This window comes from Phocoena phocoena, chromosome 15 (genome assembly GCF_963924675.1).
Source record: "Phocoena phocoena chromosome 15, mPhoPho1.1, whole genome shotgun sequence".
Lineage (NCBI taxonomy): Eukaryota > Metazoa > Chordata > Mammalia > Artiodactyla > Phocoenidae > Phocoena > Phocoena phocoena.
This window is the reverse complement of record NC_089233.1, coordinates 14,805,837-14,830,840: the sequence shown is the minus strand read 5'-3', so window position 1 is coordinate 14,830,840 and position 25,004 is coordinate 14,805,837. Positions and strand designations below refer to the sequence as shown.

At 38.9% G+C, this 25,004-nt stretch overlaps 1 protein-coding gene across 1 annotated transcript in view; it reads left to right on the top strand.

Moving 5' to 3' along the window:
• Positions 1–21,522, top strand: part of VKORC1L1 (vitamin K epoxide reductase complex subunit 1 like 1) — a 59,127-nt gene extending 37,605 nt beyond the window's left edge. The window contains exons 2-3 of the mRNA XM_065893084.1: positions 15,617–15,726; positions 19,512–21,522. Of these exons, the coding sequence (XP_065749156.1) occupies positions 15,617–15,726; positions 19,512–19,738 (337 nt within the window). The 3' untranslated portion in view covers positions 19,739–21,522. The remainder of the gene's footprint in view (positions 1–15,616; positions 15,727–19,511) is intronic.
• The last annotated feature ends 3,482 nt before the right edge of the window (positions 21,523–25,004 follow it).

Genomic DNA, 25,004 nt, shown 5'->3' with positions numbered 1-25,004 from the left:
ATTTTTCTTAATGACTAAAGATGTTGAGCATCTTTCCCTGTACTTATATGTCATCTCTCTCTATATGGTGATGTGCTTATTGAAATCGTTTGCTTTTTTTTTTTTTTTAACCTAAGTTGGGTTTTTTTTTATGGTTGAGGTTTTAGAGATCTTTATGTATTCTGGATAAAAGTCCTTTGTTTTATATGTAATGTCCAGGTATTTTCTCTCAGTCTCTGGCTTATCTTTTCATTTTCTTAACAGTGCCTTTCACAAAGCAAATGTTTTTAAGTTTCAAAGTCCACCTTCTAATCTTCTCTATTGAGAATAGTGCTTGAGGTTTCTTTCTCCATTAAGTTGTCTTTGCACTTTTGTTAAAATCACCAATTGTATCTACTTCTGAGCTCTATATTCTGCTCTGTGATCTCTGAGTCTGTCCTTTTTCCAGTAGCACACTATCTTGATTACTATAGCTTTACAATATCTTGAAATTAGTGTTTTCTCCAGCTGTATTCTTTTTCAAAAATGTTTTGACTTTTCTCGTTCCTTTACCTTTTTTTGGGGGGTGGGGGTGGCGAGCCACGTGGTTTGCAGGATCTTAGTTCCCTGACCAGGGATCAAACCTGCATCTTTGGCAGTGAAAGTGCAGAGTCCTAACCACTGGACTGCAAGGGAATTCCCTTCTCTACCTTTCTATGTAAATATTTGTCACTGTCTACCAAAAATCCCACTGGTATTTTGATCAGAATTGCATTGAATCTGCACTGCAGTCTGAGCAGAGTTAGTATCCTAACAATATTGAGTTTTCCAGTCTTTCTCCATCTATGTAGGTCTTCTTTATTTTATCAATGTTTTCTAATTTTCAGCATACAGAAACTACACATATGTTGTTAGATTCGTGCCTATGTATTTTGTACTATTGTAAATTATAATTTTGAATGTTTTATTTCCAAAAATTCATTTCTAATATATAGAAATACAGTTGATTTTTGTATACTGACCTTGTGTTGTAGAACCTTATAAACTCACTCACCTGTTAATTCTAGGAGCTTTTTTTTTTTGCAGTATGCGGGCCTCTCACTGTTGTGGCCTCTCCCGTTGCAGAGCACAGGCTCCGGACGCGCAGGCCCAGCGGCCATGGCTCACGGTCCTAGCCGCTCCGCGGCATGTGGGATCCTCCTGGAACGGGGCACGAACCCATGTCCCCTACATCGGCAGGCGGACTCTCAACCACTGCGCCACCAGGGAAGCCCTAGGAGCTTTTTAGTAGATTCATGGTATGGAAATAAATGAAGACCACCCAAATAAGAACAAGTAGGGCACCAGCCACCATTACTTGCATTTGGCACAGACTCAAAAGGAAATCTAAAAGGAGAGTATAAAAGCTTTAGAATGGAAAAAAGAGAAAGCTTCAGGTTGTCTTAATTGGAAGTTGTTGGCAGAGGAAGCTGGAAGCAGGCCTAAGTAGAAGTCGGGCATCCTGTGTGGTTGGTTAGGGGAGCATATTTGGCTTTCTCTGGTTGGTCCTAAATTGGAAGTGGGGGCAAAAATTAGGGAAGCTGACAGTTATTGATCAAGGCCTGGCTGTTTGGATCTGATTGCTATAGAAGTTGTGGTTTAGGGGCTTCCCTGGTGGCGCAGTGGTTAGGAGTCCGCCTCCGATGCAGAGGACACGGGTTCGTGCCCCGGTCCGGGAAGATCCCACATGCCGCGGAGCGGCTAGGCCTGCGATCCATGGCCGCTGAGCCTGCGCGTCCGGAGCCTGTGCTCCTCAATGGGAGAGGCCACAACAGTGAGAGGCCCGCGTACCGCAAAAAAAAAAAAAAAAAAGAAGTTGTGGTTTGGCTTCCTGGACTGGTTGCTGCAGAGGCTGTGGGTCAGAGTTGTTTTTGGATGTGGTCTGGCTATTGTCCGTTTGTATATTCAGTCTCTCACTTGGGATATTCTATGTAGACAATCCTGTGGTCTTGCAAAAAGAGTTTTATTTCTCCCTTTCTAATTGGTATGCCTTTATTTTCTTCCCTAATTGTACTGGCTAGGACTTTCAGTACAGTGTTGAATAGGAGTGGTGAGAGCAGACATCTTTAATTTAGTTTCTGATCTTAGGGAAAAAAAAGATTTAGTCTTTCCCTATTGAATGTGATGTTAGCTGTAGGGTTTTTGTAGATGACCTTTATCAGATCAAAGAAAACCCCTTCTCTTCCTAGTTTGTTAAGCATTTAAAAAATCATGAATGGATGTTGCATTTTGTCAGATGCATTATCTGTATCTACTGAGATCATCATGTGGTTTTTTTTCTTTAGTTTGTTAATATGATGAATCACACTGATAGATTTTTAAATGTTGAACCAGCTTTGCATTCTCACAATTAATCCCCCTTGGTCATGATGTATTATCCTATATGTATATTGCTGGATTTGATTTACAATATTTTGTTGAGGATTTTTGTGTCTATTTTCATGAGTGAGATGTTGTTCTGTAATTTTTTTTTGTTTTTGTTTGCTTCTTGTAATGTTTTTGTCTGGTTTTGATGTCAACATAATGCTCGCCTCATACGTTGAGTTGAGAAGTATTGCATCCTCTTCTGTTTTCTGGAAGAGATTATTTTCTGGAAGAGATTGTGTAGAATTGGTATTATTTCTTCCATATATATATATATATATATATATATATATAGTAGAATTTGCCAGTGCAACCATCTAGACCTAGAGAGTTTTTGTTTTCTTGAAAGATTCTAAACTATTAATAGTGCTATTGAGATTCTCTTTTTCTTCTTCAGTGAGTTCTGGTATTTGTGAATTTCAAAGTATTTGTCCATTTCATCTAAGTTGTCAAACTTGTGGGCATAGAATTGTTTGTAGTATTCCCTTATTATCCTTTTAATGTCTGTACCTGTCTGTAATGATATCCCCTCTTTCATTTCTGATATTGATACCTTTTGTCTTCTCTCTTTCTTTTTCTCTTTGTCAAGTGTAGCTAGAGATTTAGCAATTTTTATTAATCATTTCAAAGAACCAGCTTTTTATTTCATTTACGTTATTGTTTTTCTGTTTCAACTTCATTGATTTCTGCTCTAATCTTATTTTCCCTCCTTCCTTCTTTTAATACTATAAATTTCCCTCTAAGCACCGCTTTAGCTGCATACCACCACTTTTGATATGTTATATTTTTATTCAGTTCAAAATATTTTCTAATTTCCTTGAGACTTTGTCTTTGACCTGTGGATTTTTTTTTTTTTAAGAAGTGTGTTGAAGAAAAAAAAAAAAAAAAGAAGTGTGTTGTTTAATTTCCAAATAATTGGTGGCATTTTTAAGATACGTTTCTGTTACTGGTTTCTAGTTTAATTTTCATTATGGTCAGAGGGTATACTTTGTATGATTTCAATTAGTTAAATTTGTTAAGGTTTGTATATAATATGTTTGTGTTTTGTTTATAGTGTGGTTTATCTTGATTTGTATTTGAAAAGAATATATATTCTGCTACTGTTGGGTGGAATGTTCTACAAATGTCAGATCAGGTTGGTCTGGGTATGATGTTCTTTGAGTTTATCAACACTTTTATGTTCACTGAGTTTTTTTTTTAATTTAAATTTTTTTAATATTTCTTTTTTTAATTTTAAAAAAATTAATTTTGTCTGTGTTGAGTCTTCGTTATTGTGCATGGGCTTTCTCTAGTTGTGGCGAGCAGGGGCCACTCTTTGTTGCAGTGCGTGGGCTTCTCATTGTGGTGGCTTCTCTTGTTGCAGAGCACGGGCTCTAGGCACATGGGCTTCAGTATTATGGCACTCGGGCTCAGTAGTTGTGGCATGTGGGCTCTAGAGCGCAGGCTCAGTAGTTGTGGCACACGGGCTTAGCTGCTCCGCGGTATGTGGGATCTTCCTGGAGCAGGGATTGAACCCATGTCCCCTGCATTGGCAGGTGGATTCTTAACCACTGTGCCACCAGGGAAGTCCCTGAGTTTTTTGTTTTTAATCCATAATGTTTGTATTTTGCTAAATTTGAGGAGTTTAAGCCACTATTTCTTAAAAAACTTTTGTGCCTCTATCTCTTTTTCTGTCCCCTTCTGGGAATCCAGTAACATAAATGTTAGACTGTTTGGTATTGTCCTAGAAGTTCCTAAGTGCCTGTTCATTTTTTTTTTCTTTTTCTCTGTTCTTCAGGTTGGATAATTTCTATTGATCAATCTTTCAGCTCACTGAATCTTCCCCTTTGCCATCTTCATTCTGCTTTTGACTTCATCTAGTGAATTTTTAATTTCAGATCTTTCATTGTTATATAATTTCCATTTGGTTCCTGTTTTATAGTTATTCTTTCTCTTCTGAGAACTTCCATCTTTCCGGTCATTTTTCATTACCTTCACCTTGTGGAACATAGATACAACTGTTTTAAATCTTTTTCTGATAACTCCAATATCTATGTCATTTTAGGATTGACACCTTTTATTTTCCCCTGAGAATTGGTCACTTTTTCTTTTTTCGGTTCATTGTACGTCATATAATTTTGGAATATATCCTCAACTCATTTGGAATGTATCTTGAATATTTTGCTTTTAGACTCTGGCTTCTGTTAAAATCTTGAGAATATTGATTTTTGTTTTAACACGCAATCAAACCAGTTAGATTAAGACTACAAGTTCTACCTCCTCTGTGGGCGATAGTTTCAATGTCACTTGCATTTTCAAAGCCTTTGCCCTCACATGCCCCACTCAATAGTCAGTCTTCAACTTGAGTGGTGTTTAGTTCTCAAAGACTTTGGTGGGCTTCTTTGGTTCTGTTCCATGATTTTGCAGCTCAGGGGTGAGACTGGGACTTGTGTTAGTTGCTATACAAAATTAGGAGATCCTTTCTTTGGCTTCCTCCTTGCTGGGATTTTCTTCCTAACCTCTGGTTCCCAGCGGCCCCTTTTCCAGTTTCTCTAGCTAGAAAGACAGGTTTCTCACAGAGCATTTTACTCCCCTTGCTGTCACATAGTTCCACATGACAGATTTCACCCTCAGGGTAAAGCAGTGAGAGAAAAGAGAACAAAAATGACAGGATTCCCCTTACTTGCTTAAGACCACAAGGGCCCCTTTTCTCATTTCTTCCAGGCAGAGACAGGTTTTCTCTCAATTTGAGGTACCTGGACTGTCATCCCTGAGCTGCAGTTTCAGAACCCTTGCTCACCCTTAAGCAAGGCCAGGAGGGAAAAAATAATATGAAAACAAACTGTGGTTGCCCGCCTCACACTACTCAGCTCACATGGGTCCCTTTTCTTCATCTTCTAGCCAGAAAGAGGGGCTTTTTTTGGCTGTCTACTACTCTTGGGCAATTCTGAAACTTGGGCTACTCTTGCTTCAAAGGCAGAAGATAGAAGAGGGGAAAACCCCCAGAAAACTCCACAGTACTGGTTGTTCAAGTTTCAACTTCTCTCCCCTGTTCACTTACTGTTTTTACTTTTTAGAGTTCTCAGGTGGTTGGTTTTCATATTCTTTCCAATTTTCAGTTGTAATCAGTGAGAGAGAGAGGCTATGGTGGGCATAATCTATTTTGTCCAGCACTGGAATTGGCATTCATTTTTTTTTATTATAAATTTATGTATTTATTTTTGGCTGCATTGGGTCTTCGTTGCTGCGCGCAGGCTTTCTCTAGTTGCAGCGAGTGGGGGGGCTACTCTTCGTTGTGCACGTGCTTCTCATTGCAGTGGCTTCTCTTGTTGCGGAGCACAGGCTCTAGGCATGAGGGCTTCAGTAGTTGTGGCTCACGGGCTCTAGAGCACAGGCTCAGTAGTTGTGGCGCACGGGCTCAGTTGCTCTGCAGCATGTGGGATCTTCCCAGACCAGGGCTTGAACCTGTGTCCCCTGCATTGGCAGACAGATTCTTAACCACTGCACCACTAGGGAAGTCCCAGCATTCATATTTTTAATGCCTTGGTCTACAGATGACTTGACAGTTAAGGGTCCTCAGACATTTGAGAAAAGTCTTCAGTGTGAGAGACAGATACACATAGACACACACCAAGGAACTCAGAGGAAACAGAAAATGAAGCTGCCTGAAGTAAACTTAAAATAAACATAAATGGTTTTATCTCATTAAATCTAAGAAATAAAAGTGGTTACCCAGAAACAAAGCAAGATGCTATTTATGTAAAAGGAACCATCAGAGAATAAGAATACAGTGTACAGTAGCAATAAGTTTAATAAATGAATTAAGATTACTTGGAAGATTACATCATGTTAATCTCCTAGAAAATGGAACCAAAGGAAAGAGAGATGGCAAATAGAAGGAAAAGTAAAAGAAAATTAGAGGTTCTGTTTTAGAAGTCCAGCAGTTGCCTAAATCATATGTGAAAATTGTCTGTACTGAAGAACACAAATTTCTATACTGAAAGAGCCTACTAAGGGCCCTTCACAATGAATGACTGAAGACCCACAACAAGGCATATCCTTTGTGAAATTTTATATCACTAGAATTAACATGCAGTTTCTTAAAGCTTCATGGAGGGACAAAAACAGGTCATATTCAAAGGTCAGGGTGGCATCAGATTTTTCAAGGACCAACTCTGGAAGTAGGATAGTGGAATGATGTCTTTAAAAATTCTGAAGGAAAATTATTTTAAATTTGTAATTATATACCCAAACAAAATGTCAGTCCAGTGTGATGGTAGAAGAAATATATATATATTCTTTGACCGTGCCACATGGCTTGCAGGATCTCAGTTCTCCAGCCAGGGATTGAACCCGGGCCACAGCAGTGAAAGCCCTGAATCCTAACCACTAGGCCACCAGGGAACTCCCTAGAAAGATATTTTTAGACTTTCGACATCTCAGAAATTTTACCTCTAGTATGTGTTTTCTCAAGGAAGCTATTAGAAGATTGTTTCACCAAAACAGATGATTAAACTAAGGGGGAAAGGAGCATGCCAAACCTAAGAAATGAAAGATTCAGTGTAGGGAAGAGATTGGAAGTCTTAGGATGACAGCTGTGCAGCAAGCCCAGAGAGCAGCCAGCCCAAATCAAGTCCTCTGGAGTGGATCAGGAAGGTCAAGGGTTACAGGGAAGATGTCTCCAGGGGAAAAAGTGCAATTCATAGATTTTTAAAAAATTATTTATTTATTCATTTATTTATTTATGGCTGCGTTGGGTCTTTGTTACTGTGTGCGGGCTTTCTCTAGTTGCGGTGAGTGGGGGCTACTCTTCGTTGTGGTGCGCGGGCTTCTCATTGCGGTGGCTTCTCGTTGCAGAGCACGGGCTCTAGGCTCGCAGGTTTCAGTAGTTGTGGTGCACGGGCTCAGTAGTTGTGGCTTGTGGGCTCTAGAGCGCAGGCTCAGTAGTTGTGGGGCACAGGCTTAGTTGCTTCATGGCACGTGATATTTTCCCGGACCAGGGCTCAAACCCGTGTCCCCTGCGTTGGCAGGCGGATTCTTAACCACTGCGCCACCAGGGAAGTCCTTACATATATTTATAAGTAAAAAGATTTTTTAAAAATTATTATTTTGGCCATGCCGCACGGCATGTAGGATTGGGATCTTAGTTCCCCAACCAGGAGAGAATATTTTTAAGTGGTATGTGTAAGCAAGCATCTCAACAAATTCTTCCTCAGAGTAAGGAAAATACCAGGGGAACTCCTTTTTGTTTTTGCGGTACGCGGGCCTCTCACTGTTGTGGCCTCTCCCGTTGCGGAGCACAGTCACCGGACGCGCAGGCTCAGCGGCCATGGCTCACGGGCCCAGCCGCTCCGCGGCATGTGGGATCTTGCCGGACCGGGGCACGAACCCATGTCCCCTGCATCGGCAGGAGGACTCTCAACCACTGCGCCACCAGGGGCGCCCTCCTGAATGTTTTAATCATGGTATTAGAGCCTTGGTAGATTTTCCATGATGAAAGATTGTTTGCAGTAAAATTTATCAAATGCTTTTGTCTGTTGAGATTATTATATGGTTTTTTCTTTCATTCTATTAATGTGATGACACATTGATTTGCATATATTGAATCATCCTTGCATCCCGAATGTAAATTCCTCTTGTTCACGGTGAACGGTCCTTCTAACATGCTGCTGAATTCGGTTTGCTAGTAATACTTTTAAAAATAAATTTATTTATTTATTTATTTATTTTGGCTGCACTGGGTCTTCGTTGCTGCGCGTGGGCTTTCTCTGGTTGCGGCGAGCGGGGCTACTCTTCATTGCAGTGTGCGGGCTTCCCTTTGCGGTGGCTTCTCGTTGCGGAGCATAGGCTCTAGGCGCGCGGGCTTCAGTAGTTGCAGTACACGGGCTCAGTAGTTGTGGCTTGTGGGCTCTAGAGCGCAGGCTCAGTAGTTGTGGTGCACGGGCTTAGTTGCTCCACGGCATGTGGGATCCTCCCAGACCAGGGCTCAAAACCGTGTCCCCTGAATTGGCAGGCGGATTCTTAACCACTGTGCCACCAGGGAAGTCCCTGCTAGTAATATTTTATTGACAGTTTTTGCATCTATATTCATCAGGGTATTGGCCTGTAATTTTCTTTTCTGGTAGTATCCTTTTTGGCTTTGGTATCAGGATTATGCTGGCCTCATAAGATGAGTTTGGCCTCTTCAAATTTTTTGGAAGACTTTGAGAAAGATTGGCACAAAATTAACCATTTTAAAGGGTACAGTGACATTTAGTATACTTGCAGTGTTGTGCAGTCATAATCTCTATCCATTTCCAAAACATTTTGATTACCCCCAAAGGAGATACTGTACCAATTAAGCAATCACTTCTCACTGCCCCCTCTCCCAGCCCCTGGCAACCACAAACCTACTTTCTGTCTCTATGGATCTGTCTGTTCTGGAACTCTCATATAAATGTGATCTTTTGTGTCTGGCATTTTTCACTTAGCATAATGTATTCAAGGTTCATCCATGTTGTAGCATGTATCAGTACTTCATTCCTTTTTATGGCTGAATAATATTCCATTGTATGGATATACTGTGTTTTATGTATCCATTCATCAGTTAATGGGCATTGAGTTGTTTCCATCTTTTGGCTATTGTGAATAGTGCTGCTGTGAACAAGTACTTGTACTTTCTTGAATACCTGTTTTCAAATATTTGGGGTATATACCTAGGAGTGGAATTGCTGAGTCATATGGTAATTCCATGTTTAACTTTTTGAGGAACCAAAAAATTGTTTTCCTCAGCAGCTGCTCCATTTTACCCACCAGCAGTATACAAGGGTTCCAGTATCTCCACATCCTTGCCAACATTTGTTATTTTCTTTTTTTTGAAAATAGTTATAGCCATGGAATCTATAAAAATATAATTTATTAAAAGGTATATTATTTATTTTATTGAGGTATAATTGACATATCATTTTAGGTGTACAATGCATTGATTTGATATTTGTATATATTGCAAAATGATCACCATAAGTCCAGTTAACATCAATCACCATACATAGGTATACAAAATTCCTTTTCTTTTTTTTTTTTTTTTTTTTTTTTGCGGTACGTGGGCCTCTCACCATTGTGGCCTCTCCCGTTGCGGAGCACAGGCTCCGGACACACAGGCTCAGCGGCCATGGCTCACGGGCCCAGCCGCTCCGCAGCATGTGGGATCTTCCCGGACTGGGGCACGAACCCGTGTCCCCTGCATCGGCAGGCGGGCTCTCAACCACTGCACCACCAGGGAAGCCCCAAAATTTCTTTTCTTGTGATGAGAACTTTCAAGATCCACTTACCTAGCTACTTGCAAATATACAATACAGTATCCTTAACTGTAGTCACCATACTATACATTATATCCCCAGGGCTTATTCATTTTGTAACTGGAAATTTGTACCTTTTGACTCTCTTTACCAGTTTTGCCCACTCCCTCCCTGAGGCAACCACCAATCTGTTCTCTATATCCATGAGCTCAGTTTTTTTGTTCATTTGTTATCTGTTGTTTTTTTAGGTCCCACATATAAGTTAGATCATACAGTATTTTTCTTTTTCTGTGTGACTTATTTCATTTAGCATAGTGCCCTCAAGGTCCATCCATGTTGTTGCAAATGGCAAGCTTTCATTCTTTTTTATGGCTGTATAATATTCTGTAATATATATAATCACACACACACATACACACACACACACACATACACACACACCCAGCACATTTCCTTTATCCATTCACTCATTGATGGACATTTAGTTTGTTTCCATGCCTTGGCTATTGTAAATAATGTTACAGTGAACATAATACACATCTTTTCCAGTTAGTGTTTTTGTTTTCTTTGGATAAATACCCAGTAGTGGAATTGCTGGATCATGTGGTAGCTCTATTTTTAGTTGTTTGAGGAACCTCCATACTGTTTGCCATAGTGGCTGCACCAATTAACATTCCCACCAACAATGTACAAGGGTTCTCTTTTCTCCACATCCTCACCAACGCTTATTTCTTGTCTTTTTGATAGTAGCCACTCTAACAGGTAACATTGTGGTTTTGATTTACATTTCCCTGATGACTAGTCATGTTGAGTACCTTTTCATGTACTTGTTAGCCATCTGTCTTCTTTGGAAAAATGTCTATTTAGTTTCTCTGCCCATTTAAAAAATCAGATTGTTTGTTTTTTTGCTATTGCATTGTATGAGTTCTTTATATATTTTGGGTATTAACCCCTTATCAGATATATGATTTGCAAATATTTTCTCCCATTCAGTAGGTTGCCTTTTCATTTTGTTGATGGTTCCTTTTGCCCTGCAGCAGCTTTTTAGTTTGATGTAATCCTACTTGTTTATTTTTGTTTTTGTTGCCTTTGCTTTTGGTGTTAAATCCAAAAAATCATTGCCTAGACTAATGTCAGGGAGCTTACTGCCTATGTTTTCTTCTAGGAGTATTATGGTTTCAGTTCTTACATTCAGGTCTTTAATCCATTTTGAGCTAATTTTTGTGTATGGTGTATATAGTGGTCTAGTTTCATTCTTTTGATGTGGCTGTCCAGTTTTCCCAGCACCATTTATTGAAGACATTATCCTTCCCCATTTTATATTCTTGGCTCCTTTATCATAAATTAATTTACCGTATATATGTGGGTTTATTTCTGAGCTCTCTATTCTGTTCCATTGATCTATGTGTCTCTTTTTTATGCCACTACCATACTGATTTGAATGCCGTAGCTTTGTAGTATAGTTGAAAATCAGAGACTGTGATGCCTCCAGCTTTGTTTTTCTTTCTCGACATTGCTTTGGCTCTTCAGGGTCTTTTGTGATTTCACAAAAATTTTAGGATTGTTGTTCTATTTCTACTTTATCTCACCCCAGTTTTTAAAATTTTGTCTGATCTGTGATTTGTTTTTTGTTGGGGGGGGGAGAATTGGTCAAAAGCAGTGATTTTTCAAACTTTTTGATGTCAGAACCCCTTTATATCTTTAATACTTATTGAATACCCCTAAAAGGTTTTGTTTGTGTGAGTTATATCTTTGTGGGGTTTATTTATTTAAGTATTTTATTTTTGTTTTAAATTTTTGGCTGTGTTGGGTCTTCGTTGCTGTGCGCGGGCTTTCTCTAGTTGTGGTGAGCGGGGGCTACTCTTCGTTGCAGTGCGTGGGCTTCTCATTGTGGTGGCTTCTCTTTGTTGCAGAGCACGGGCTTCAGTAATTGTGGTGCATGGGCTCAGTAGTTGTGGCTCACGGGCTCTAGAGCGCAGGCTTAGCAGTTGTGGCACATGGGCTTAGTTACTCCGCTGCATGTGGGATCTTTCCGGTCCAGGGATCGAACCCATGTCCCCTGCGTTGGCAGGCAGATTCTTAACCACTGCGCCACCAGGGAAGCCCCTATATCTTTGGTATTTACTGTATTAGAAGTTACAAACTGAGAAATTATTTAAATATGTATTCATTCATTGGAACGTAATAAACCCATTACATGTTAACAAAATATTTTCATGAATAATAACTTTTTCCAAACACACACACACAAAATAGTGGAAAGACTGCCTAGTTTCTCTTATTGCAAATCTCTTTAAAGCCTGCCATAAGATAAGACTGTTGGATTCTCACATCAGCTCCTATATTCAGTCTATTGCATTATCACATGTGTTCAGGGACCTAGGATACCCAAGTTGGAGAGCAATTGGTTTTAAGATTTGTTGTTTCTGGCAAAATTAGGAGTGTTTAGAAACCTTTCAACAATTTCTCATAATACCTAGGGAAGAGGTATGGGTTGTTTATGCACCCAAATACAGAATATCCAAGGAAGTTACTATTTGGGTCAAAGATGATCCTTTTTTTAGAGTCAGAGATTAAAGAGAAGTTCTCATTTGCATAATCACTTCATTGATTTTATTCAATAGTATACTGAAGCAAAATGAACATCTGTATAAGTAGTACTTTAAGAAAACATTTCTTTTTGCTCCGTTGGTTAATATCCCATCTTGTTCCATAAAGTACTTGGGGCAACTCTGCAGATAATTAGTATAATAGAGTTTTGAATATAGATGGGACAAGAAGAAAAAGGTTAGAAACTAAGATAAAACAAGCATAAAGTTAGCACATAAAATTTATTTCATATACTTTTGTATAGCTTTTAGAAGTGGGAGAAAACTACAGTATTTTCAAATGTTCCAACTTGAAAAAAAGATTCACTGTTTTTAATTACTCACACCATCCTTAGCAATTGTGAAGTACAGTGTCATTTATGAAAATCTGCTCTTATTCACCTTTCCTAGGAAAATAATCTTATGTAATGCCAGTCTACTTTGCTAGTGATTTCACTTGCTAACAGTTATTCCATCAGCCTTATCAAAGTTTATTAAGCGTTATTCAACTTTATTAATTGTATTTATCAAGGAATTAGGCTATTATTCTGTTTGGTTGAAAATGCTGGAATGGTAACTGCATTTTATAACTTAATGCAACATGAGAGAAAGAGCACAGCACTGCGATCCAAGAGACCAGAGATCTAATTTTGGTTCCGAGACTGGATTCCTACAAGCCTAGGCAGCCACGTGCGTCTTGCTTATGGGTGGAGAGGAGTGTGGATTGCTGCAAAGCGACCAACAATTTAGTTTGGGAGATGGAAGCACTCTGTAGAATGTTGAGGTGTTTTTTTGTTTTGTTTTTTTTATGAAAGGTACTTATATTCTCACTTCACACTCCTGGAATTACTTCACACTCCAGAATTACTGTACCAGGACTAGTATACCAGGATTACAATTTGTATACCAGGGTTACTCAGGTGTATGTATTTGTCAAAATTATACAGTTAAGATTTGTGCATTAAATGTATGTACATTTTACCTTAAAAAATCTAAAAATAATCATCAGGTGGTTGGGGGTAGAGGTAGAGATAAAACAAGAAAGGCACAATTTTCGAAACTGGGTGATAGGGACCTAAGGTTATTACACTGTTCTTTTCACTTTATGTATATACATTTGAAGCTTTCCACGTCAAAATGTTTGTATTTTTTTTAAAGCAACATTTTGGTCTACCATATTAGAAGGTCAAAAGATAGCATTTAACACTGATAAATCAAGAAATAGCAGTGTAAGCATATTATTTAGAAACGTGGAAGTAAATAGAAGGGAAAAACAGTTAAAAGGTATCAAAGTGGTTGCCTATGGGGATCAGAGCTGAGTGTGGAGAGGCCTGGAGTAGGAAATATCTCTATTTTGTTTTATAAGGCTTTTAGTGTTACTCGATTTTTAAACCTTATGCATGTATTACTTTGATAAAATGATGCATTCATTCTATGGATTACTGCTTTGCTTTCAAGGAAAATATCCACATGATCATATGTGAATAATTAGGCATAGACCAATGCTTAGAATATAAAAATTCTGTTTATGTATGATAATTCTGGCACTATGCCCAGTTATTTCCATTGCCAAAGTTGGTGATTTACATTTGAATTCCTACTTCAGATGAGTAGGGCTTCAAAGTGTGATTGCATAGTTTGTCCCTGCCCTCCTGCAGTTTGGTCTTTACACAATAGTCAAGAGTGATCATAAATAAGCTTATATTACTCTCCTGTTTAAAAGCCACTGACTGCCTTCCCATTGCAGTTAGAATAGAATTCAAACTCTTCATCATGGCCTACAAACAAGGCTATAAATTATATAAATGATGGAACAGTGCCTCATTCTCTTGCCACTCTCCCTCATCAGTGTCAGCCTTGACGGTCTTCTTTTACACACTCATAGCTCTTTCCAGGCCTTTGTACTTGGCATTCCTCATGAGATTAGCTGCTTCAGGATTTCATTCAGGATTTAATTCCTGCAAAAGGCCTTCCCTGACCATCTAGCTGGAGTAGCTCCTTCCACCCCTTCTCCGTCTAGAGCAGTGGGTGCGGAGTGTGGTCCTCAGACCAGAAGCAGGAGCATCACATGGGAGCGTTTTGTTTTGTTTTGTTTGGTTTGGAAATGCAGTCCTACACCCCACCACAGACCAGCTGCAGTAAAATCTGCATTTTAACAAAACTCCAAGGTGATTGCATGCAGTTTAAAATTTTCAAAAGCTCTGATGTAGAATAACCCACCTTCTCAACTTTCCTGTGTATCTGTTAATAGTGCATCCATTTCTGAAGATAAGTTAGTCATTTACTTGTCTATTACTTTTCCCTAAATGGAATATGAGCCCCACAAGGGCACCACTTTGACTTGTTCACTCGGGACAAGTCAGCACCTGACCCACTGTCTGCACCTGGAACACAATGAGTATTTGATGTGTAAAAGAATAAACAAATATGATCGAGATTATTTTGTGTTCCTTGACGCATATAATTGTATAATAACAATCTTCATGGTTCTCACTTGCTTGTAAAACTAGGGTTATCTCCCAACATCATCATTATGAAGAGATTTCACTCTCTTTCTTAGACACTAAAGTCGTGTGACTAGTAAGGATTCACTTATTTATCCTTATTTTCAGGTAGTTTGTCTTCAGAACCCAAGTTTAGATTTTATTGAGTAATTTGCTACAGACTGAAAACATTTTCTTTTTGGTATTTTAAAAAGCACTTTCATTCAGAGTTAAAGTTATTATCAAAGGTTTTTATCCAAAGTAAATGTTAGTTTGATATTTGTATCAAATTTTATTAAATCAGAATTTAATTTTTAATAAGAAAATAAGATTCTGAAAATGTAAAGTCAAATGCAACATTTTCAGTTAAACTGCAAATAAAAACTGATGGGGCAAATAATGTATCAACTTTTTACTCTTGAGATAAGATTCTAGGGAAAGACTAAGTTTCTGATATTCTATTGTACATTTAAAGGTATGTTCCCAGGATATGTTTCCTCATGCATGTCCCGGTCAGGAGGCAACATTATGGTCTATGTTAGGGGAGCTTACATCAGTGACTTTTAACTGGTGGTGATTTTGCCCCCAGGGGACATTTGGCAATGGCTGACGACATTTTGGGAGGCACAGCTGGCAGGTGGGTGGAGGCCACGGATACTGCTGAACATCTTGTAAGGCACTGAATAGCCCCCCACCACAAAGAAGCGTTTAGTTCAGCATGTCAGTGGTGCTGCTGCTAAGAGACCCTGGCTTAAATCGAAAGAGCCCTTCCTCTGCAAATACTAATGCTGTCAGGAAAAGAGACTATATAGAAATGGGCAATTTAGAGTTTCAGATGGGTATGTGGGCATGATATGCTCAGATAATTCTACATTTTTTTAAATAGGAAAACTCAAGTATAGGGTTACTGGTTTTCTTTATTTTACAGATGGGGTCGAGGATTTGGTCTTTTGGGTTCCATTTTTGGAAAGGATGGTGTATTAAACCAGCCAAACAGTGTCTTTGGACTTATATTTTATATACTACAGTTATTACTTGGTAAGTATTTTACAGCAAAATACAAAAATAAGTTTGTTATATTTCATTTAGTACTTTGTGTCTTTGCCCTGATGTGTGTCTTTATATTAAATAAAAGCACGTTAGTGATAGAACAACTGGTTTGTAACACATTTTGGTGTTGTGAAAACTTGGTGCACTAAGATTTTGACAAAGCTCATGCTGAACTTGGTATCTGTTGGTGTTTAATCAGGGACAGCAGCATCCCATGATGCCTAGAAAAACAAGTCGCATTCAGGGAAATTATTACTCCAAACAGTCTGCCCTGGAAACCTCTTCCCTTGTTATTTTGTATACTCTGTAGCTATTTTAAAATATTATGCATTGAGAAAACATTAATGGTATATGATATTCAGTCATAATTCCAGCACCTTTACATAGCCACTATTGCCATTGTAGTCTACTCTTTTCACTTAATTTTATGTGAACTCTCTTATACTGTCTATCCTCTTAAGTGTTTTATTATTGTGAACATCAAGGCTTCAGATTTTTTAATGTCCTAAATAACACTGCACTGATCAACTTTGTTTAAAGTCCCCTTCTCATACCCCCTTCCCTCTTTGAATTATTTCTGCAAAATAAATATCTAACTGTAGGATGAAAGAATCAACAAACAAAGATTTTTTTTTGGTATGGATTTTAATAGGTATAACCAAACTGCTTTTCCCTCAGTTGTCAGGTTTCCCCAAAGCTTCATCTATCCTCATTTTTTTAAAGTTTTTTCTGTAAAATTTCTAATTCAGCAGTTACATATTAGTAGCCATTATTTTAATTTTACTGTACTTTAATTTACTTTTCTTGCCAATTTAGTTATTGGGATCCTGATAATGGTACACTTCATATCTGTTACAGACATTTTACCCATTCTTTAGCCTTTTTAATGTTAGTTTCGTGAGTTTTGATTGTACAAGAGTTTTCATACTTTTAGAGTTAAATCTATCCTTTTTTGTCCTTGCATTTCAATTGTTAATATTTTATCCTGTTATCTGCCAGGTCTTCTGTCTAGCTGCAGTAGATTTATTACAAGGCAAATTGTGTATCAATTTTTCTCAATACTCCCGTCATGTTTGCCCAGTTCCATATCTGTATATCCTGCAGACATATGAAAATACGCACAAGAATATTCACAGCAGTACAGTTTAAAATAGCAAAAAATTGGAAGTAGCTTAGCAAAACATAATGGTTGAATAAATTAGGTTACAAGCATACTAGAAAATACTATGTAGCCATTGAAGGGAAAAGTAGGTGTACAAACCCTGGAAGATATAGACATAGTTTAGTGAAAAAAGCAAGTTGTGGTATAATAGATGTAGGATAAATATATGTTTATATATATGCATGTAAATGCACAGAAAATGGTGTGGTTGGGGGCTGGGGTTGAGACTTCCACTTTTTTTTTTTTTTTTGAGAGTTCCACTTTTATTCCATTTAATTGTTTTGTTTGGATTTCTGAAGAATATAAAGTATAAGCCCATATTAAAATAACCTAAGAAAAGCTTAGACTGTGTTAATTCTTGGAGATAGGGGTTGAACAAATTTGTTTACAATATTTAATTTGTTAATTTCATTATATACACATTTTAAATCATGTGTATCATATGCATCTTTATAAATTTATTTTTAAATTTATTTATTTGTTTTTGGCTGCGTTGGGTCTTCATTGCTGCGCGTGGGCTTTCTCTAGTTGTGGCGAGCGGGGGCCAGTCTTTGTTGCGGTGCGTAGACTTCTCATTACGGTGGCTTCTCTTGTTGGGGAGCACAGGCTCTAGGCACATGGGCTTCAGTAGTTGTGGCTTGCGGGCTTTAGAGCGCAGGCTCAGTAGTTGTGGCACACAGGCTTAGTTGCTCCGCGGCATGTGGGGTATTCCCGGACCAGGGCTCGAACCCGTGTCCCCTGCAGTGGCAGGTGGATTCTTAACCACTGCGCCACCAGGGAAGTCCCCATATGTATCTTTTCTATTCACATTTTATGCATTCACATGCATTTTTAGTGTCAGTGTCTTTACCACTGTGGCACATTTCAACTCCTCAAACATTGTTTTCCAGAGCACATCATCTTCACTTCCTTCTAAGTTGTTCAAGATACAGCCTTTTTTGGTTTTGTTTTGTTTTTGGCCGCGCCTCTCAGCTTGCGGGATCTTAGTTCCCCGACCAGGGATCGAACCCAGGTCACCACAGTGAAAGTGTCGAGTCCTAACCACTGGAATGCCAGGGAATCAGCTCTTTTATTCTGCACAACAGCCTTCGGAGGCAGTCATGATTATCATCACAGTTTTACAGTTAAGGAAAAGAGTTGCAGAGAGAGAGTAAATAACTCGCCCATATCACTTTCTTAGATAAAATTAAGGTGACAGCACTAATTTTTTTTTTTTTTTTTCAGTTTTTGGCCATACGACACGGCATGTGGGACCTTAGTTAGTTCCCCAACCGGCGGTCGAACCCACACCCCCTGCAGTGGAAGTGCGGAGTCTTAACCACTGGACCGCCAGGGAAGTCCCTGACAGCATTAATTTCTGAGGTTTTAGATGTTAGCACAGATGAGGTCAGCAAACTATGTTTTTTAGTAAAGGGCCAGATAGGAAATAATTTAGGCTCTTCTGACTGTTGCAGCTGCTCAACTCTGCCACTCTAGTGCAGAAGCAGCCATGGACGTTACATACATGAATAAGCGTGGCTGGGTTACGATAAATCTTCATTTACAAAAGCAGGTGGCATAAGTAATGCAACAGCATCTTAGTCTTAAAGAGCCTTGTTAAAGCATCATATTCTCTAGTACTGACTGGTGTTGGGGCAAGTCGGCCCCCATGGCCAAGCTGCAGTCCACAGGCAACTTCTCATTCTACTTGCAGCGGGAATTTCAGCTTCTTAATTAACCTCTTCAAACCACTACCACCTATTCTTATTTTTTCCTGTTTCTGTGATCCTTATCCATTACTTGCTGGGTAGGAGGGTATAGGTAGTTTAATATGCTCTGCTGTCTCCTCTGTCCTTGAAAATAAATGCACATGTTTTCAATACTGTTGGCTACAGGAAATTACAAAACAATACATGTGAAGATGTCAGGTAGCATCAAGAATTCAGGCAAGCCTTTGTCTTGAGAACCAAGCTTAGCACACATAACTTGATCTGGTTTGACCCGCATGTGGCCAACTGACCAAATGCGGTTTCTTTTATGCCTCAGGGAGAGCCCTTTCTGAAATGTTTATCATGATTTTTTTTTTCTTCAGCAGCGTGTTGGCGTAATCATCTCTCATTATGTTTTTTTTTTTTTTTTTTGTCTAAACATGGGAAAGCAAATTTTACTTTCCACAGGTGGGGATTCTACCTATAGTGAAAAGGCCAGGGGGAGGGTCTCATCAAATGTGTCCTGCTTGGACGAGAAGCTTGTGGTCCTCGTGTTGTTTTATTCATTAGAGGAGGCAGGGCTGTCAGTTTACAAATCTGCTCATTGCATAATGTGATTGAGAGACTGCGTATTTTCTTTGTGTGCCTTAACTGAGGCTGGTTTATGAAATAAGTTAATATTTCATCTAGAATATTGACAAGTCAAAAATATTGCAGCTATAAAACTGGTATCCTATGTGCAGAGTCAACCTGCATAATCTTAACAAAATAGACCTGTAGTTTTTGTCCTCCAATTTCAGAATGTTTTGTTGTAAGATCCGTATTCCAACACTGCAGCAAATCACAAAATGTTACCTTTTAACTCAGAAACTTTCTCTCCAGTGTCAAGGTCTGATTGAGCCAAGTGTCTCTTTCTCTTGCAGGCCTGACAGCAAGTGCAGTTGCGGCTTTAATCCTCATGACATCCTCCATCATGTCTGTAGTGGGGTCTTTGTACCTGGCCTACATCCTGTACTTTGTGCTGAAGGAGTTTTGCATAATCTGCGTCATCACATATGTGCTGAACTTCATTCTTCTTATCATCAACTACAAACGACTAGTTTACTTGAATGAGGCCTGGAAACGGCAACTGCAGCCCAAGCAGGACTAACCACCTGACGAACTCTTAACTGACAGTCTGAAGTCCCTTTTTCCATTAAGTTTATTTTGCAGCAGTTTGGTTGTTGTTGTTTTTTTTTTTTTTTTAATTCTTCACAACAGACACTTTCCCTAAGAATCTTAAACTGATTTTTTTAAAATCCTGTAAATTAGAAGGAGCTCTAGCTATTTTCTGTGTCAATCTTCATTTTAAATATGGATACAAAAAAAAAAAGAAAAAAAGAGGATACGCCGAGCCAATCAAAGACAAGCTTTAACTTTACTTTGGAGATGTTTCTGAAATAATAAATGTAGCCCTAGCCTCCTTCCCTCAATTGTAAAGTGAGCAACCATTGCTAGTAATTCTCTAATGTGTATAAATTACATTTCAGCTATAACAAATGTGATCATGACATGAAAATATTTTAGAATAGATACTGTATTAAATATTGCCATGTTTACAATATGTAATGTTTTTAGCTGATGGATTTAAACATGTAGATTCAACTAGAATCCATTCATGTGATATTTGTAAATAAAGGTAGAAATATTGGATCCATCCCTGCAGAACTTACTGTACAGTTTAGTTGAAGTGTAGCAATGAAGAAATGTCAGCTTAACGTTGACTGAAGAAATAGTGAAAATAGTAAGTCCATACAGAGCATCTTGTGAAAAGCACTGAGAGCTGTGGGTCTAGCATTGACAGCAAAAATGATAGGGTGATTGGTTCCCTTTCATCTCCTTTCTCTGAAAGGAGGAAACTAAATTTGGACATTCAAGTCAAGCTTGTACCTAGTCATAAAACTGGATCAGTTATAACCTTACAGAATGAGTCATGTGACCAGACTTTCAAGTCCAAGGCCTTCAGGATACTAAAGATGGGAAAATGGGTAGATTTCTTTGGAGAAAAGCTGGAAATATTAATATGGCATTTTTAGGTAAAATCTCTTACAACAGTTGAATTTTCCTGCAGAGAATTTTCCTTAACATTGGTGCCAGTCAACCCAACAGTATTGACTTTGAAATCATCAGTAGAAGCCCAGTCGCTCCAGAGCTGGATTGCTCTTGGGTAGCTCTGTAGTGTTTTCCCTGCTTCTTTCTACACTGATTAACCAGACGTCTAGTTTAATTGTTTTAGAGTCAGATACTGGATTTGTACACTTTAGGGCTGACATGCTGCTCAGTTTGCTTAACTGGGAGAGGAGTACTAAAGGTAGAAATATCTCAAGGTGAAATACAGTACTCTTTCTAATAACTACCCAAATGCAGAGTTTGCGAAAGTGATCTGAATAAGCCCAAATGAAATAGTGACAGTATGTTTCTATGGTTAACATCTTATATCAGATTGTTAAAAGTGCCTTCTGTCTTAAATCTCAAACCAAATATTTTGTGTGTTGAACTTGGGCAGAAGTGTCCTTCCTTCCTTTCTTAGCATGAAGTAGAAAACTTGCATTCTATAGAAAGGTTCCATATGATCATTTTATTCCTTAGATTGAGAAGTAGTAGCCATGTTTTTGCCTCCAGTTCCATTCATCATTATGTTAAGAAGAGACCGGGTAACTTTTGAGTGCTTTATTTGCCTTCTTTTGAAGGGAGGGGACAGGCTCTGCTCTGTAAACTGTAACGTGCAGAGACAGCAACTGTTCAGCAGTTTCCAACTAACTCATCATTGATGCAGTGTATTCTTCTGGCCCAAGGCAGGTATAGAATCCGAGTTGTAATGTACTTTCAACCAGGTTAAACCAGTTTTGTAAAAGAGAGCTTAATTCAGATTTCATCAAGGCTTATGTTCTCCCAAGAATGTGAATATTTCAATGCCTGTTTTATTATCTATGTATTGTTCTTGTTTCTATAGTTAAAGAACTCTAGAAAGCATTGATTAGATGTCTGATATTTATGGAGAAACAAGTCCTAATGCTGGAAAACCGTGCAACGAGGTCGTCTTGTAGCAGTGCTTCCCGTCTACCCAGCAGTTTACTGCTTCTCTTTTCTCCGCTAGAGTGGAACTGGCTTCACGGTGAAGACTTCGTGGTATATATAACTCTGGTCGTGCTAAACAAGTTCCTCGTGTACCAATTTAAAATTGTTTTTCACCATATTTTGTATCAGTTAGAGTTAAAGCTTGTCTTGATGTTGCGTTCTTGCGAACATCTTCAACTCTTACATGAGAGAACGTCAGTGTTCAGCCAGACCCTTCGAGTTTTTCCTTTGCTTTTCTAAGCCTTGGGTAAACCACTGTTTCAGCTGTAGAAAAATTGTTGCCACATTCCTATGACCCCAGAATTAATATCCTCCTTTTCACTGGGTGATGACCACGTGCTGCCTGAAATACCAGCGCGGTGACGCCTGTTTCGCTGTAAGCAAAGGACCCGCCCCCGTCCCCCGCGCCCGCCCCCCCTCCCCATGCGTGTGATTTGGTATTTTTGCCCGGGAAGAATTTAGGCTTCCCTCTACATCCTCAATTACACCCCAGAAGAGGGGGAAAACCCCATGTTATAAAATCTGAGGGCTATTTTGACTATTTTATCTTTTTTTTTTTGCCTGGTATGCAGGCCTCTCACTGCTGTGGCCTCTCCCGTTGCGGAGCACAGGCTCCGGACGCCCAGGCTCAGCGGCCATGGCTCACGGGCCCAGCCGCTCCGCGGCATGTGGGATCTTCCCGAACCGGGGCACGAACCCGCGTCCCCCGCGTCGGCAGGCGGACTCTCAACCACTGCGCCACCAGGGACGCCCCCGATTTTGACTATTTAGACAGAATATTTAAACACTGCAACATTATTAGCCACCAATGTGGAAGAACAGATTAGGGAAGAAATTGAATTTCTGCTTCTTGGTTTTCAAAATGACTTGTAACGACGAAGCCTCTTATCTATTTGACAGTCCTATCATTTGAAGAAATAAGAGAAGTTGTAGTTAGATGATAAATTCTAGGGAATCTAGGTGGTTTGGAGGATTTGGTATTTTTCATTGTAGCTAGTTGCTATCAGTGAGGGTAAACGTCTGGTGAAATAACTCAGGTTTAACTAGCTGTGTGCCAGGAATTACTTTTACTTGATGTATAGAGCCTCTCCTGAAATCCATTACTTCTAAGGATGTTGAAAGCATTGACTATTTTCTTACAAAGAGACAAAGGTCTATCATTTGGTACAAGAGATCCTTGGACCTACTAGGTAGGATACAGGACGAAGACTACAGTTAAATTAAATTAAAAGCTTTAGTTTTCTTGTATTTCATTTATTTTTAAGACTATCAGCAAAAGGGCAAAGTTGTCTTCAGCAAAGCTTGACACCAATGAATGCTGACAGATCTTGTCCTGAAAAATCAGCATTGAACAAATGCCAACAAGAAACCCACTATTATTTTTGGTAACCTATTTGGGAAGGAATACCTGATATTCAGTCTTTGTCCTCGTGTATTTCTCCCCAACAGGCAAGCACTGGTGAAACATTTCTATTCAGATATTTTAGGCAGCACTTACGATTCCTAATTTGTGAGAGCTACCCTTCAATAAATCAAAGGGGGCGGGGGTAGGAGTCCAGGCTACTTGGGTAAACATTTTTTTTGACAAATTAGCCCAGAAAAGGTGAAATGTTTTGTTATAAAACTATTACGCATGGCCTAAGTATTAGGTGTATGATCTGTATAGTGCGTTCCATCAAAAATATTTATTACTAGTGCTTTAAGCTCCAGAGTAAACATTCATTTAAAATGGAGTTCACTGGGCAGATTTCCCCTTTAATATAGATAGAAATATTCTTTATCAGAGATTTAGGATACAGTTTTGCTAACTGGTAAAAACAAATGTAAATATGTAAGAATGTTTATTTGTTGCACATAACTTTTTGGTATAAAATAAATGTAGAAGTTACCTGTGGAAGTTGTGCTGCCCTCATTCTTATACTGCAGTATTGCCATTTCAAAAAAGCAGCAGAAATGAATTCAGTCTTATAAATTATTCTTGAAATTGTTTCTGTAGCTTCATTTCTACGTGTACTGAAATGTATTTCTACAGGTATTTCTACAGGTGTACTGTAGAATGTATTTCTACAGGTGTACTGAGTTGATTCTTCTCTTAAATTATATGTAACTTAGAGAAGACACAAGCAGAATTCTCACAGATTCTAGTTCTTGGAATTCCTGTTGATTTATGATGTATGTGGTTGTCAAGAATTAATGAAAAAATGTTACTGCTTACAGTCCTGTAAGCACATAGAATGTATTAATCAGCTGTTTTTCCACTGCTTTACTTTAGCTCATCTCGAACACTCCACTGTTATAATCTAAAAAGTTAACATCTGTAAGAAAGATGATGCCATTTGAAATGCAGTTAGCCATATTTTATTGAATAGAACAAATGTGCCCTGTGTTAGAACCTTAGGACTTAAGAAATGGACCTTACCTCTAATTTGTAAAACATTTAAGTGTGTTTGTGATGTTTAATTTTTTTTTAACGTTTGTCAAGTAAAGAGTTTTATATATTATTCCTTGACATTAAACTGGAACACAAAACTTGATTACTCCAAGGGACTTAAGTTTAGTGGTAATGAAAGACATATGTAACCACTAGAATTCCTAACTTATTATTTGAACTGACTACACTCTCATTTCTTAAAAATGGTCTAAAGACGGCCACTAAAATGAGGTTAAATTATCTGTACTGTTCCTTTCACGGAGCTTGGAAAGGAAGGGTAAAAAAGGGCATGTGCTGAGATGTGAAATCCCCCGCAAGTGAAGTGGATCAAGCTCTGTATTAAGAATTGTATTGTTTCACGGTCTTCTATTTAAATTGGACAGTATTTTTCCAAAGCTTTCAGCTTTAAACCAAGATAGATGAACACTGAACTCTTACAAACAATGTGCCTTACTTGCCTTAATGGAGCCTGTGGGAGAGGAGGAGGAGGAGGAAAGATTCCATAAGGAAAGACCATCCTCAGGAGCAGAGCGGGTGGCGTCACCCAGAGGTACAAGAGCCTGTCCTACTTGTCTGCAGGCCCAGCCCGTTTAAAGAGGCCTCATCACATTCACTGGAGTCAGCTGTGATGGCCCAGTGGGCTTCTACGCCCATCTATCCCTCTCAGTCCAGAAAAAACTATGGCTGAGGTTGGAAGAACGTCCCAGAAGAACTGGTAACCTCTCAGCTCCCTTCCAATTCTGACATTCCTCAACTCTTACCTTTCTTAGGCTTACGTGCCAGCTTAACTCTGGAAACTGGTACCTCAACCTTGTGCATTATTCCAGCATGATACTACTTTCTGTGAATGTGCTGGGACTTCGGCTTA